This window comes from Sinocyclocheilus grahami, unplaced genomic scaffold, assembly GCF_001515645.1.
Source record: "Sinocyclocheilus grahami isolate Dianchi unplaced genomic scaffold, SAMN03320097.WGS_v1.1 scaffold726.1, whole genome shotgun sequence".
Lineage (NCBI taxonomy): Eukaryota > Metazoa > Chordata > Actinopteri > Cypriniformes > Cyprinidae > Sinocyclocheilus > Sinocyclocheilus grahami.
Genome location: NW_015505905.1, coordinates 371,839 through 385,122, shown reverse-complemented (window position 1 = coordinate 385,122; position 13,284 = coordinate 371,839). Strand labels below are relative to the sequence as shown.

The following is a 13,284-nucleotide window of genomic DNA, read 5'->3' as shown; positions in this document are numbered from 1 at the left end:
TATGGCGACGCCGCTGTGATATATTTCAAAATAAAAGCCAGGCTTCTTCTTCTTCTTCATTGGAGTTTTACGGCAGTTGGCATCCATAGTGTTGCATTACTGCCATCTGCTGTCTCACTTTAACTTACTCTATCTGAATTAAATTCGTCCTTCCAGTCCAGTCCTCCTTAGAAAATTAAAGGGGTCATATGACATTGCTAAAAAGAACATTATTTTGTGTATTTGGTGTAATGAAATGTGTTAATGCGGTTTAAAGTAAAAAAAACACATTATTTTCCACATACTGTACATTATTGTTTCTCCTCTATGCCCCGCCTTTTTGAAACGTGTCGATTTTTACAAAGCTCATTGTTCTGAAAAAGTGAGGTGTGCTCTGATTGGCCAGCTAGCCAGTGCGTTGTGATTGGCCGAATGCCTCAAGCGTGTGACGGAAATGTTACGCCCCTCACATACTGTTGATGCCGTGTCCGGCCAGAGCGACGAGACATAAACATTAAAACCCATTACAAACGAGGCATTTGTTGCATCCAGTGGGGACATAATTACTGATTATAATGACTTATACTGCCTTTTTACGCGTTGCGTTGCATTGCATCGCTCCGCGTAAACATAAAACTCTGTCTGCATTTGTGATTGGAGAAATGACAAACAACAAGTTCTACTCTACTGCCCAAAACTCGCTTTTGAATCATCAGGGGCAACAAAAAACACAGCGGTCTAGCGTGAGGGGAAGCCCCGGCTTAGCGTGCGCTGAGGCCGGGATAGCGTGAGCTGAGGCGGGCTGGACTCCACTTTGTCCACGGTGAAAGCTGATGTATTCTCTCAGTGACCAGCACAGATCAGCTTTAGGCATAACGAAGCGGATATCGTCCTCTTTTGGAAGACCAACCAAAGTAGTTTCGCTTTCACAATGAAGCACACAGCGTCTTCACGACATGGCTGCAGCGTCAACAATACTACAGCGAGAATAAAAGTTACGCCTTCTTTCTTTGCGTGAACATTTGGGCGGCGTTATGCAAATCTTCCCACATAGTGACGTAGGTATGTGGGGGCGTGTTAGAACGAGCCGTTTTAGGTAGGCAATATCTCTTTAGTGTTTGCAAATTCGAAGATCATCTTTATGCACCAAGAGCTTGTAGCACTCCAAAGAGAAAGGAAAAATTGAAATCGCATGATATGACCCCTTTAAACAAATATCTCCGTCCTTGGTCATTATTTCCATATGTTAAAAGCCAGGCTAAAAAATGGCCATAGTTTTATAGGCTATAAGATTATAAAACTATAAAATAAAATATCACAGCTACTACAGTTACAGATAAAATAAATAATCTTGGAGCCTCTTTCAAATATCTTATTCATTAATTATTATTTTATTGATAGTTGTGTGCTGTCTCCAAAAAATTGGTTAAAATGCTTCCTTTCTTTTTTCAAGCCACTTTATTTGAGAAAGGTTTTATGCAGTTCGTGATGTTTTAAATAGACTTTTGATAACAATGTATTTAAAATAAGTGGGCTTAATCAGTTTTTATTTATTTATTTATGTTTTTTTTTTTTAGAAATAAATAGAGTAGTATGGAATTAATTTCCCAAATGTTCATGCAAATGGATAAAAGCTAATTTTTAAGTGTAATTCTTCAATTGAAAAACACTAGAAAACAGTGTTCGTAAATACATCTAAATGCCACTTAAGATGCCTTAAGATATTTGAGTCACAACAACGTTGTAGGCAAACGCTCAAAGATGATGAGAAAGGTTAATAAGGCTTTCATATAAGAGTTAGGCAATCCAAACACAAGGGTAACATCAACGTATGCTCTGACACAAACAATACCAGACAAATAAGAGGTGGAAAAATAAAAAAGAGAAATTGAAATACAAATGAGAGAATGGAAACACATGAGAGCCAGGAACTAAAACAAATGAAACGTGACTGGGGAAAAACCAACTAAAAATCCATTCATTTTTTTAAATATATAATTATATATAACTGAACATAACTGTTTGTTAATACTGATTTAATTTGACTGGCAACAGTCCTATAGTGTCTTATTATTCTAATTGCATCTTTATTAAATTCTTTTAAGAGCATTTAACAAAAGGTTAGAAAAGTTGCCCTTTTAAAGGTTAAAAAAATACCCCTGGAAATCAAAGGGGGCAAATATCACCTCTTATTAGAAAAGTTAACTGCTTAGTTTTTGGACTACTTTTCCTTTTTTATCCTGGCCTTACCGAATTCTCATTTAGATTCATCATTTTTGGTGTTGTTTTTAGGACAGAATCCAGTGGCATAGGCGAAGATACACAGTGTAGGTCTTTTACTTGCGCTTCTGTAAAGTTCACTTAATTTATTAGAATTTAGTTTCAATTTGATTTAAGCTCTGTGCTTAATCTAAATTCAATTTCATTAGAGAAGATTATTATTCATTTAGTTCTGATTTAATTTGTATATTTAAAACTTCTGGTATCGCCTTACTGTTCATTTATTTGTTCATTAGTTCATCATTTTGTAATGAATTATTTCCCTGCTGGTATCTTGGCCCACTCCTCACTTGAAAAATGTTTTTGAGATCACTAATAATCTTTGGTTTTCATGTTGCTCATGTCTGCTTTCTTCAAATCCCACCAAATATTTTTCGAGTTTGAGACTCGAACCCGCAACCTTTGGGTTACAAGTCAGACTCTCTAACCCGTTTTTACTATATACTTGCATGGAAAGATTAATTCTTAAATTGTCCTTTGTCTTTCAGAAAAAAAGCAGTAGTTTGGAACAAATGCGGTTAAGTAAATAATTACATGACAAATTACAGCAAGAGAGAAAGAGAGAGAGAGAGAGAGAGTGGGGGTTGCGGCATAGAGAGAAGGGAGGGAGGGAGGTGAGATTTTTTATATATAAAACAAGAGGTACAAAAGAGGGGTACAAATTGCCTACCTGAGTCTTTTTAAACTCTCTTATTCAGCATCACCGAGAATAAAACCAAACCCTGAGTACGAATTACATGACAAATTACAGCAAGAGAGAAAGAGAGAGAGAGAGAGAGAGTGGGGGTTGCGGCATAGAGAGAAGGGAGGGAGGGAGGTGAGATTTTTTATATATAAAACAAGAGGTACCTGAGTCTTTTTAAACTCTCTTATTCAGCATCACCGAGAATAAAACCAAACCCTGAGTACAAGTGACCAACATCTCATGTCTTTGTTCATTAGACTGTCAGAGGAGCACATCACCAACCATACAAGGTAAACTCTTCAATCTTTCTCCTGTCAAAAGACTATTCAATTTAGGAATTAAGAATTATTTTACATTAGAAAGTAAAAATACTTAGACGGTTGTTTGTTGTATAGGTTTATCATCAAGAACCTTTTTTGGCTGCCTATATTTCTTTGGAGTCTTAAAGCTTCCTGATGTTAGATTGAACATTCTTCAGATCTGTTCACCAGTTTATTGTGTTCTTTTAACCTAAAAGCTAGGAATGCTCACTGTAAAACACTTTTTGGTTCTAAATGGAACTTTTTTGTTCAAGAGTGAAATAGGAATGTTTTAGTAACAACAACAACAATTATTATTATAATTCTAAATTGTGAAATTAATAATAATTAATAATTGTAATAATATACAATAAAAATGTGATACAAATTGATTAATTTACAAAAATAGATTAATAAATAATAATAATTAATAATAGAGTAACATAGAAAAGCAGGAGTTTATATACATATATACATACATTACAGTCAAACCAAAAATTATTCAGACACCAGATATAATTTTTGATATCTTTTTACTAGTAGGTGAAGGACATTATTTATGTAAGTGAGGATAAAGTAAACTGTGACATATTATACCCCAAAGTTCTTCATACAGTGGACTACCAGCAAGATTGATAAAAAAAATTGGGACAAAAATTATTCAGACACTTTGACCTGACCATGTTTTGTTTAAGTGTTTTGCTTTAATTGCTAATGTGAACTTTTTACACAACAGACTGAACAAAATGAATAATTTCTTGGTAATTGGTTGACCTAATTTGGTATTATCTAATTGAGTACTTAAATTTAACAGCTGACAGCTATTCAACCTAATTCATTACACACCTTTATCAAAGTTATCTGACATTATCAAGATGAATTTGTTCTGACACAGTTTAACTCTGAGTTCTTTTCATATTTTATTACCATTTTCCAAACTATAGCGAATAAACTGTGACAATGTATATAGTATATATATATATGTATATACTGTATATAGCTTCAGTGGGTGTGAATCATAATGTGAACTGTGTTTTTAGTGAGAATGATGCAGAGAACTGCCCTGCTATTGCTCTGCTGCCTGTTACTGTCAGCGACATCTTCCCCAGTCCATCCACTGAGGTAAGACAGACCAAAACCAACTGTCATTATAGTTTTTTTAAATAATATTTGATATTTTTTATTTTTAATGCAAGTTTGGTGTTTTAATTGGTGTAATTACATGTTTGACAACATTTTCTGTCAATTACCCCGTTCAGTAGTGTGTGTGTATATATATATATATATATATATATACTCAGGAAAAAAGAAGAAAAGAAAAAGAAATGTCCTCTCACTTATAACTTCTTTTACTTCTAACAAATTTCTTAATGTGTAGATCAGCGGTCGGCAACCTTTTGGGCATGAAGTGACAATTTTCACTTTTCTGGTTAACCACTGTGCCTATAATACCGCCCCACTGGGCATCTTTCTTCTGTGTTTTTCAGAGTCAGCAAAATGTCTTTGTACTGTCCTAAGTAATTACAACTGTGATCTTAATTGACTACTGCCTGTAAGCCGTTACACTCTTAAAAATAAAGGTGCTTCACGATGCCATAGAAGAACCTTTTTGTCTAAATGGTTCCATAAAGAACCTTTAACATCTTTGTGGTGAAAAAAGTTTATTCAGATTATAAAAAGGTAAGAAAGAGATGGTTCTTTAAAGAACCTTTGACTGAATGGTTCTTTGTGGAACCAAAAATGGTTCTTCTATGGCATCGCTGTGAAGAACCTTTTGAAGCACCTTTATTTTTAAGAGTGTAGTGTCTTAAGTTAGTGGTTTCATTAATTCTGTAATTTGCAATTGCTTTAGAAAAGTTATTCCTTAACACTAGAATTTGAGTGGTAACTACTTGAGCCTTGTTCAAATATACACAGTGTCGTTATATATACGAAACGGCCCTGAGGGTGCAGGTGTTCTGCTTGCAACTGATGGAATTAGGGGTGCCGAATTGTGTTTTTGACAAGTCAAGTATCCGCAAACCACTTCTTCCACATGTTTCCTAAAACCCTTCGGCCACCAGATTGCATTAAAATGTGAACACATTTGAAAAACGCCTAAGTGTCCAACATTGTGTATCTGTGTGGCCAAATAAGGAATTAAGGCTTTTGGAGCTACAATTCACTGTTGATATCTCCAAATTTTGTCATCTGTCAATTTGCAACCATTTTCAATCCATTCCCATTTCTCCTCTCGGGAGCATTGATCCTACATCTCAGCTATCTCTGTGAGCTGTGAGTAGTGTGTCACACTTAGATGACATGTTTAAGCAGTAGAAGTTTCTGCTGCTCTTGCGGCGGCAACCGCAGATGCCTGGTCAGCAAGGGTATTTCCTTTAACCTCACTAGAATCTCCCTTCAGGTGGGCTTTCACTTTCAGCACCGCAACCTGTTTTGGGAGCTGCAGAGCCCTCAGAAGTCCCTCCACCTCTTGACCATTCTTAATGTGCGTTCCTTCAGACATGAGGAAACCTCTCTGCTGCCAACCTGCTCGGAAGTCATGCACAGCGCCAAAGGCATAACGAGAGTTAGTATAAATGTTAGCCGTTTTGTTGTTAGCCAATTCACATGCTTTTGTGAGCGCGATCAATTCAGCTTGCTGAGCTGACGTTCCCGGTGATAGGGCACCAGAAGCTAAAACTTCTGAGTCTGTGGTTACTGCCCAACCTGCCTTGCGTTCCCCTTTGTCCACAAAAGATGAACCATGAGTGTATAAAATCAAATCAGGATTTTGAAGTGTTCATCTACACTTAATGTTTGTACAATTTCTACACAATCATGACAGTCGGGAATTGCTTCAGACAAAGCAAGCAATGTAGCTGGATTTGATAGAGTGGCTTTTTCAATAGGGATATTTGGCATTTCTAGTGCAATGGACCATTTGATCCATCTAATCCATCTAGGAAGTGTTACACGAGCAGCTCTCCCTAGAGATAACAGTGCATGCACAGAGTGTGGGCAGTGAATGGTTATCTTTTGGTCAAGCATTACGGGTGATGCGCATTGCAAGGCAAAATAAACTGCCTGAACTGCTCGTAAACACGGCCCCCAGCCTTGTGAAACATTGTCAAGTTGCTGTGAATAATACTCTACAGGTTTATTTTGATCTCCCCATTCTTGGGTTAAAACAGATGTAGCCTTTTTGTTCGTTCACATGCAATGTTAAAGACTTTCTGTGATCGGGCATTATGCTTTGCATAAGGCATGTTTCAATTCCTCAAAAGCCATTTTAGCTTCAGGAGTCCAGTCAACTGGGTCTTGGGCTCTTGGATTTCCCTTTAACAAATTGTTTAAGGGTTGTGATTTTTCTGCATACCCTTTAATCCAACTACGACTGTAATTACATAGGCCCAAAAAGGATCTCAGCTCTCGAATGGTTTGAGGAATTGGATGTGTTTTAACAGCCTCACAGCGAATAGGTGTTATTCGCCTCTCACCCTGAGATATACTCTGACCCAAATAGATTACTTCTGCCTGACACAGTTGAGCTTTTTCCAGGTTTGCTCTGTGACCTTTGCTGTACATGAAATCAAGCAGCCGCCTGACATCCCTCTCATGTTCAGTTTTATCTTCTGAACAAATCAAAACATCATCAATATACTGAATGACAGCTGATGTTGAATCAAGATCTTTCAAATGTCTTTGCAAAGACTGTTGATAAATAGTAGGAGAATTGTGGTGACCCTGTGGCAATCTCGTAAAGGTGTATTGTTGACCTTGAATTGTAAATGCAAACCATGATTGGATTTCTGCAATCAAAACATGCATTAATTTTGAAGCTTGGTTTTCTGCTTGTGCCACATCTCTTGCAGTAATTAGCGATTCTTCAACAGTTAGATTGGTGTCAGTAGGGAAGGCTAAGCCCTTCTTCCTGTTACACACTCCTTTCCTAATTTCAGGAATTAACCCATTCAGCCAAACTGATAGGAAATGCCCTCCTTTGCCCGAAATTTTAATAAAACTTGATGGTTCACAGCCCACATCCAAGCCAGAGTAAAGTGAAAAGGTCTCACACAATCGTTCAGTGTAATCCTCAACACTTTCATCTGTCTTTTGTTTACATCTTGTGATTTCATTCCAATCTACTTTTTGCTGTTGTGCTTTCCTACACCAAGCCTTAAGTTTCTTCCATCCTTCCATCTCAGCTCTATCATCAGTCAGACGTTCACCACTTAAAGTTTCACCAAGAGCTTCTTTCAAACCTTTTCTGTCTGCTGATGACAGATTGACGGAGACTATGCTGAACCCATCTCTGACTGACAGAGAACAAATATCTTTCAGAGCTTCCAATCGAGCTAAAGCAGATCTTGTATCTTTTCTGACATTTCCTACCTCCTTTGACCACTCATACACTTCTTTAGAAGTTGGGGGTGAATATTTGTACTGCACAACATCTGAATCTCTGACCTCACGATCCATTAACACATTCCCTTCTTTTGTTTTCTGAAGATAAACCTCAGTCCGCTTTTTCCCCTTCTTGATGTTAACCCTCAATGATCTAAGCTTTGCTGTTGCCCCTTCACAATCATCGGTGTCTGTGTTAGAATCTGAATCTGTGGTCATATCAGTGTCACTACCAATATCACATGCATTCAAATCTGGTAAAACCTGCGTAATTTGCTTCTGATCAACAACCCTTTGTGTATCTTGAACATTAGCTGTTTTAGTTTTCTGTTCATTTTCAAGCTGAGCTTTTAACTCTTGACATCTATCTTGTAACCCCTTCAGCTTTCTATCCATGACTTCTTTGTCTCTGTTAAGATTGGCTAATTGCTGTTTAATTTCCCATTTCCTAAATTTAGACAAAGTGGCAAAAATCCAAGGAATTCGTCTTTATTCTCTGGTTTTCATTCTTTGAATTTTACCCCTTGCTTTTTTGATGTCTTTAGGTTCCCAAAGACCGTCCTTTTGCACCTTGATTTTACATTTAGCAACTATTTCTTGTTCTGCTTCTTTGACCTTAAAGTGCTCTTTCAGTTGTTCTTTCAGCATTTCAATTACATAATCTATTTTAACTTCTGACTCATCCATAACTGAAGAAATTATATAATCTGACCCAGTAGCCAAGCTACTCCCACAGCACGTACTGAATTTTCATGAAATGTCAAAACAGAACACACTCACTCTGCTTTGCAGTAGTTAAGCCAGGAGAAGACGCCTGCTGGAGTCACCCTGCTCCTCACTCGTGGCCCGGAGTCAGAAGCCCAGTGGTCTGGAACATTCCACCATCTGGTCGTGCGAGAAACAATCCAGACTCCGCTCTTATGGAGATAACAGCAGTGTTATTCCATCCTGCCGACTATGCCAAAATGTTAGATCAGGTCTCCACACCAGATAATAATTAGGATCCAGCCCCGGACGCCAGATCCCGTCAGAAAATATCAGTTTGTCCAGTAACAGAACAACTAGTCAGCAGCGCTGTTAATACCCAAACCCTGATAACAGCAAGTCTTGTCTGGTATCCAAAAATACCCAAAACGAGTGTTTAACAGTCTTCTGTCAGTAAAGAAGTTGACAAAGGAAAGCCAGAGAAGAGCAGAAGCGGAGACAAAGTGATAATGGTAAAAAGTAACAGAGTTTATTGAACAATCTTAGTTGCGTATGTCTCAATGTTCAAACTTGGTCTGGCCTGCACAAATTCAACATGTACTGTTATACCAAAACTGCTTCACAGTAGGGCTGTGCAATTAATCGCGTGATATTGTCATTGACAATTAGGCAATATCGCGTTAATTATCGCAGATTGAATCGCCTGCGATAATGAACACGATATTGCCTAATTGTCAGTGAACTACGGCTCTGTGTAGTAAATGCCGCACCATCTGAAAGCAGGTGATAGAGATTTACTACTAATAACGGAACCAGCTTTACTGACGACATGCACATGACAATCGCATGCGATTAATTGCATAGCCCTACTTCACAACAACATCCCATAAACCTTGGGTTTCCATAAACATTCCCTCTTATCTATCTCTTATTAATACAGACAAAACAATTCATGAAAACCCACAAGCATGAGATTGAACAACAATGAAAATGCATAAGCAAGGAAAAATATATAAGAAATATAAAATATAGAAACATAATAAACGGATAAACAATAAAAATACTTAAATAATATAATGATAAATAACAATAAAAATAATCAAATGATAATAATCAAATAATAAAAATAATTAAATATTAAATCATACGAATGACTAATGATTAGGCTATTAAATAATTATGCAAATAAATGATTATAAATGAATAAGAAAAAACATAAAAATAAAAACACAACACACAATTTGCATGTGAGGATCTAAGGATCCTTCATGTCTAAATCATGCAGTCTTCTTTGTAGCAAACATAACAAATAACAGTTATATCATTTATAATAACAAATCCTCTTAAATGAGAGACTACTTGAAATCATCAACAGTATTATGTAACAGCAAATCATTCTCATAGCATTCTGATTTTCTCAGAACATGACATTTGCAGCACTTGTTGGGATACAACTAATTAACAGTGTATGACTAATTTTTACGCTAGGTTATACACCTCTATACAAACACATGGGCTGCTTCTGAGTGTACGTTCAGAGCATAGACTGTTATGCTAATTGACAGAGCCTGAAATCTGCTTTTGTGTTAACTAGGGTCAGGGCTTCTCATTATGAACTTCAGACACAGGATGTGAGTCCACAGCTTTTTGAGAGCATCTTATTTAATTTTTTCCCTTACTACATGAAATTTGCATGAACAATGTTTTTGTTTAAAAACAGGGGTGAGACTGGGGCTAGTTGTCACAGTCATGAACCCATCCTGTGTATTAAGCGCACTGTATCTTTTATCAAATGTTCAGTAGTGTTCTTTTTTTGTTTTGTTTTTTGTAATAAAGACTTAACAGAAATTGGCTGCCAAAAATAACCTTTACCAAACGCTACCGAAAATTGGATTAAAACCACTTCTGTCTGAAAACATATTGTTTTGACTGTTCGATGTAGAAGAGAACTTGTTCTATTCTATGGGTATGTTCACATCTTACGAATATGTCAGTGATAAAAACAGTGCTTGATGTGTTTGTTAGGTTCGGTCAGAGAGCAGCTGCAATACTGATGACCTGCTCTATTGAGGATCCAATGCAGTTGCCAGCAGATACTTCATCCCAAACACCAGATACTGAGTTTAGGTCAGTCATTCATTCATTCACCTAGTGCTCAACAATAACACGTTCTTTTCTACTGTGCAACAGTTCAGATTTCTCTTGCCCTGACATATTCACTTGCATGCATGTGTCAGAAATATATATATATATTAGAAATAAATATATATACATATTTTAACTGAAATTGTATTTATTTTGCTAAAAAATAATTCATTTTTAACAAATTGTTTAGGTTTTTAATTTGCCAACACAACTATAAACACACTTTGGCTGCAAAATAGTGGTATGCAGTTATATATGGCATATTGCATTGCATATATGGCATTATAATATGGCATATTGCATACACTGATTACTGCCTATATTGTCAACCAATTTTTGCTGACGCTTCCAAACTATCAAAAATCATTCTTGCAATTTTAACAAAACTAAACTAACTGTAAGATTGAATAAAAATGCAGCACTGTCACACTAACAGGCATGTGCCATTTCTGTTAACTGGTATAAAATTTCTTGCACTGTACTTTGGGCCATGCAAGTGGTTGAACCCTAATACCCTAATATCCTTGGTCAGAAATGGTCTAATCTGACTTCAAATAAAGTAATTTAACTCTGTCATAACTGTGTGATGTTTAAACACCATCTTCAGGTTTGGAAGGCATGCTGACGCCATCTTTACCAATAGCTACCGAAAAGTTCTCGGTCAAATATCTGCCAGAAAATTTCTTCAAACTGTTATGGGCAAAAGACTTGGGTATGTTTTTTTTTTTTTTTGGACAACTATAACTAAATCATTTATTGTTTTTAATTAAATAATTTAGTTTTAGGTACCCCGTCTCTGATCCACTTTTTTACATTCTACTAATTAATCTCGTGATTTAACTACATAATTTAATAATGGTGTGTCCCATGATGTTTAATTCTTTTCTTTTTTTTCTGTCAACAGACCAGAAACACAAAACTATGTGAAACGCCAGTTGGGCTTATATGAAGACACCTTCAAGCAAGATGTGGATATGGATGTCATTGAGAGGGAACAAAGTTACAGAGAACCACGAAGACTTAAGTTCTCAGTAATTACACAATGATTAAATGTGAACAGTCTTTATACTTGCATTTGCCACATTTTACACTGGATTATTAAAACTCAGTTCACCCTTCATACAGTTTTCTGTGCACTGTGTATTTTTACAGCCAGTGTTCAGAAGGTCTGCCACAGGAATCAGAAGTCCCAACCTAAAAATACACAAGCAAGTACATATGGTTGTATAGTGGTATAATCATTCATTAAGCCACTCCTTAAAAACACTGATGACAAATCATACCTGAAGAACTTGTGCCAAATTATACTGAAAAAGAAAAATGTCACCTTTCACTCAACTTTATTTCGAAGTTGACAAATCTAAGATGACATTACTCTCATGAATAAACACGTTAGAAAGACTAGAAAAGAGAAAGTACCTCAAAGCAACAATAAGATGAAATAATGTGTGATGTGAATAACAATGTAGTGAACACACCTGTTATCACTGACACACAAGTTGGAAAACCTGTAATCACTGAAACAAAATTGAGCACACCTGTGATTTCCAACGCATGAACAACATGAAAAAAGTGTTTAAATACCAAGCAGCCAACCAACGAATGAACTGTAATTGAACACCAGAACTTTCTGCTTTTTGGATTAAAGACTGTGGCTCCAAGGACTAAAAAAAACGCTGCCTGAGGATGCATTCCAAGGTAGGAAGGCATCAAGGCACATCCGAATCTAATGTCAGATTCACTTCCCGTCTCCGGAGATGCTCTCATCTGATCGATTTTTGAAGGCAGCATAGACGTATCCTTCGCTGCCTTTGATATCCCACAATCCTGTGTGTTCAGTTCCGTAAAAGTTGAGTTTAAAAAATAAAGATGGTGTCTGAAAGTTGCATTTTGTGGACAGTTTTTGTGCGATTCTGACCAACTTTTGATGTTACTTCTAGCGGGAAATCAGTATTATATTAAATATTAGCTTACTTCCCACCAAATCTCATTCTATATTGTTACAGATCATTAAACCTGCACCCAAAAAGTTAAGAGCAGCCAACACTTGTCCAACACACACACAAAGCCCTTCAAAATGGCTAGATTTCTTTAACATGTTTTGGTTACTACATAATCCCCATACTTGCATTTCATACTTGTTAAAATCTTTATATTTTCTACATTTTAGAATAGTAAAGAGTTCAGTATTATATTAGCCGTCCTGCTCTCTGAAAACCAGTATCGGCCACTAAAAAAACACAAAACAAGCAAATGTGTTTTAATGGTTTTATTTATTTTAAAAAACATTGTGTTAGCCATCTGTGTGGTGATGACTGGAAAAATGATTCCACATTTCTGTTCAGTTGATGACAAAAAAAAAATAATCCCCATACTTGCATTTCATACTTGTTAAAATCTTTATATTTTCTACATTTTAGAATAGTAAAGAGTTCAGTATTATATTAGCCGTCCTGCTCTCTGAAAACCAGTATCAGCCACTAAAAAACACAAAACAAGCAAATGTGTTTTAATGGTTTTATTTATTTTAAAAAACATTGTGTTAGCCATCTGTGTGGTGATGACTGGAAAAATGATTCCACATTTCTGTTCAGTTGATGACAAAAAAAACCTCTTGCTCTGATGGTATGACAAAGAGTAAAAAAAAAAAAAAAAAGCCCTCAAACAGGAACATACTTCACTATTCATTACAAAAATCTGACGACAGGAATCTGTATTCAAAACAATCAAATGAACATCCTTCCAAAAACAGGAAACAGCAGTAGAATATCACAAACTTTCATTTGCATTACCAAACACAATTCAATG

The 13,284-nt window shown here is 36.3% G+C and overlaps 1 protein-coding gene across 1 annotated transcript; it reads left to right on the top strand.

The window, feature by feature from the left end:
* The first annotated feature begins 3,139 nt into the window (after positions 1–3,139).
* Positions 3,140–11,642, top strand: LOC107560430 (somatoliberin-like). The gene is made up of 5 exons (XM_016244613.1): positions 3,140–3,234; positions 4,284–4,365; positions 10,357–10,458; positions 11,084–11,188; positions 11,381–11,642. The coding sequence occupies exons 2-5, from the start codon at positions 4,289–4,291 to the stop codon at positions 11,520–11,522; spliced, it is 426 nt and encodes a 141-aa protein (XP_016100099.1). The 5' UTR covers positions 3,140–3,234; positions 4,284–4,288; the 3' UTR covers positions 11,523–11,642.
* Positions 11,643–13,284: the final 1,642 nt, after the last annotated feature.

Coding starts and splice junctions, on each gene's coding strand:
- LOC107560430 (XM_016244613.1), top strand. CDS start 4,289: ATGATGCAGAGAACTGCCCTGCTATTGCTCTGCTGCCTGTTACTGTCA. Junction 4,366..10,356: donor TCCCCAGTCCATCCACTGAG/GTAAGACAGACC, acceptor TGTGTTTGTTAG/GTTCGGTCAGAGAGCAGCTG. Junction 11,189..11,380: donor GTTATGGGCAAAAGACTTGG/GTATGTTTTTTT, acceptor TTCTGTCAACAG/ACCAGAAACACAAAACTATG.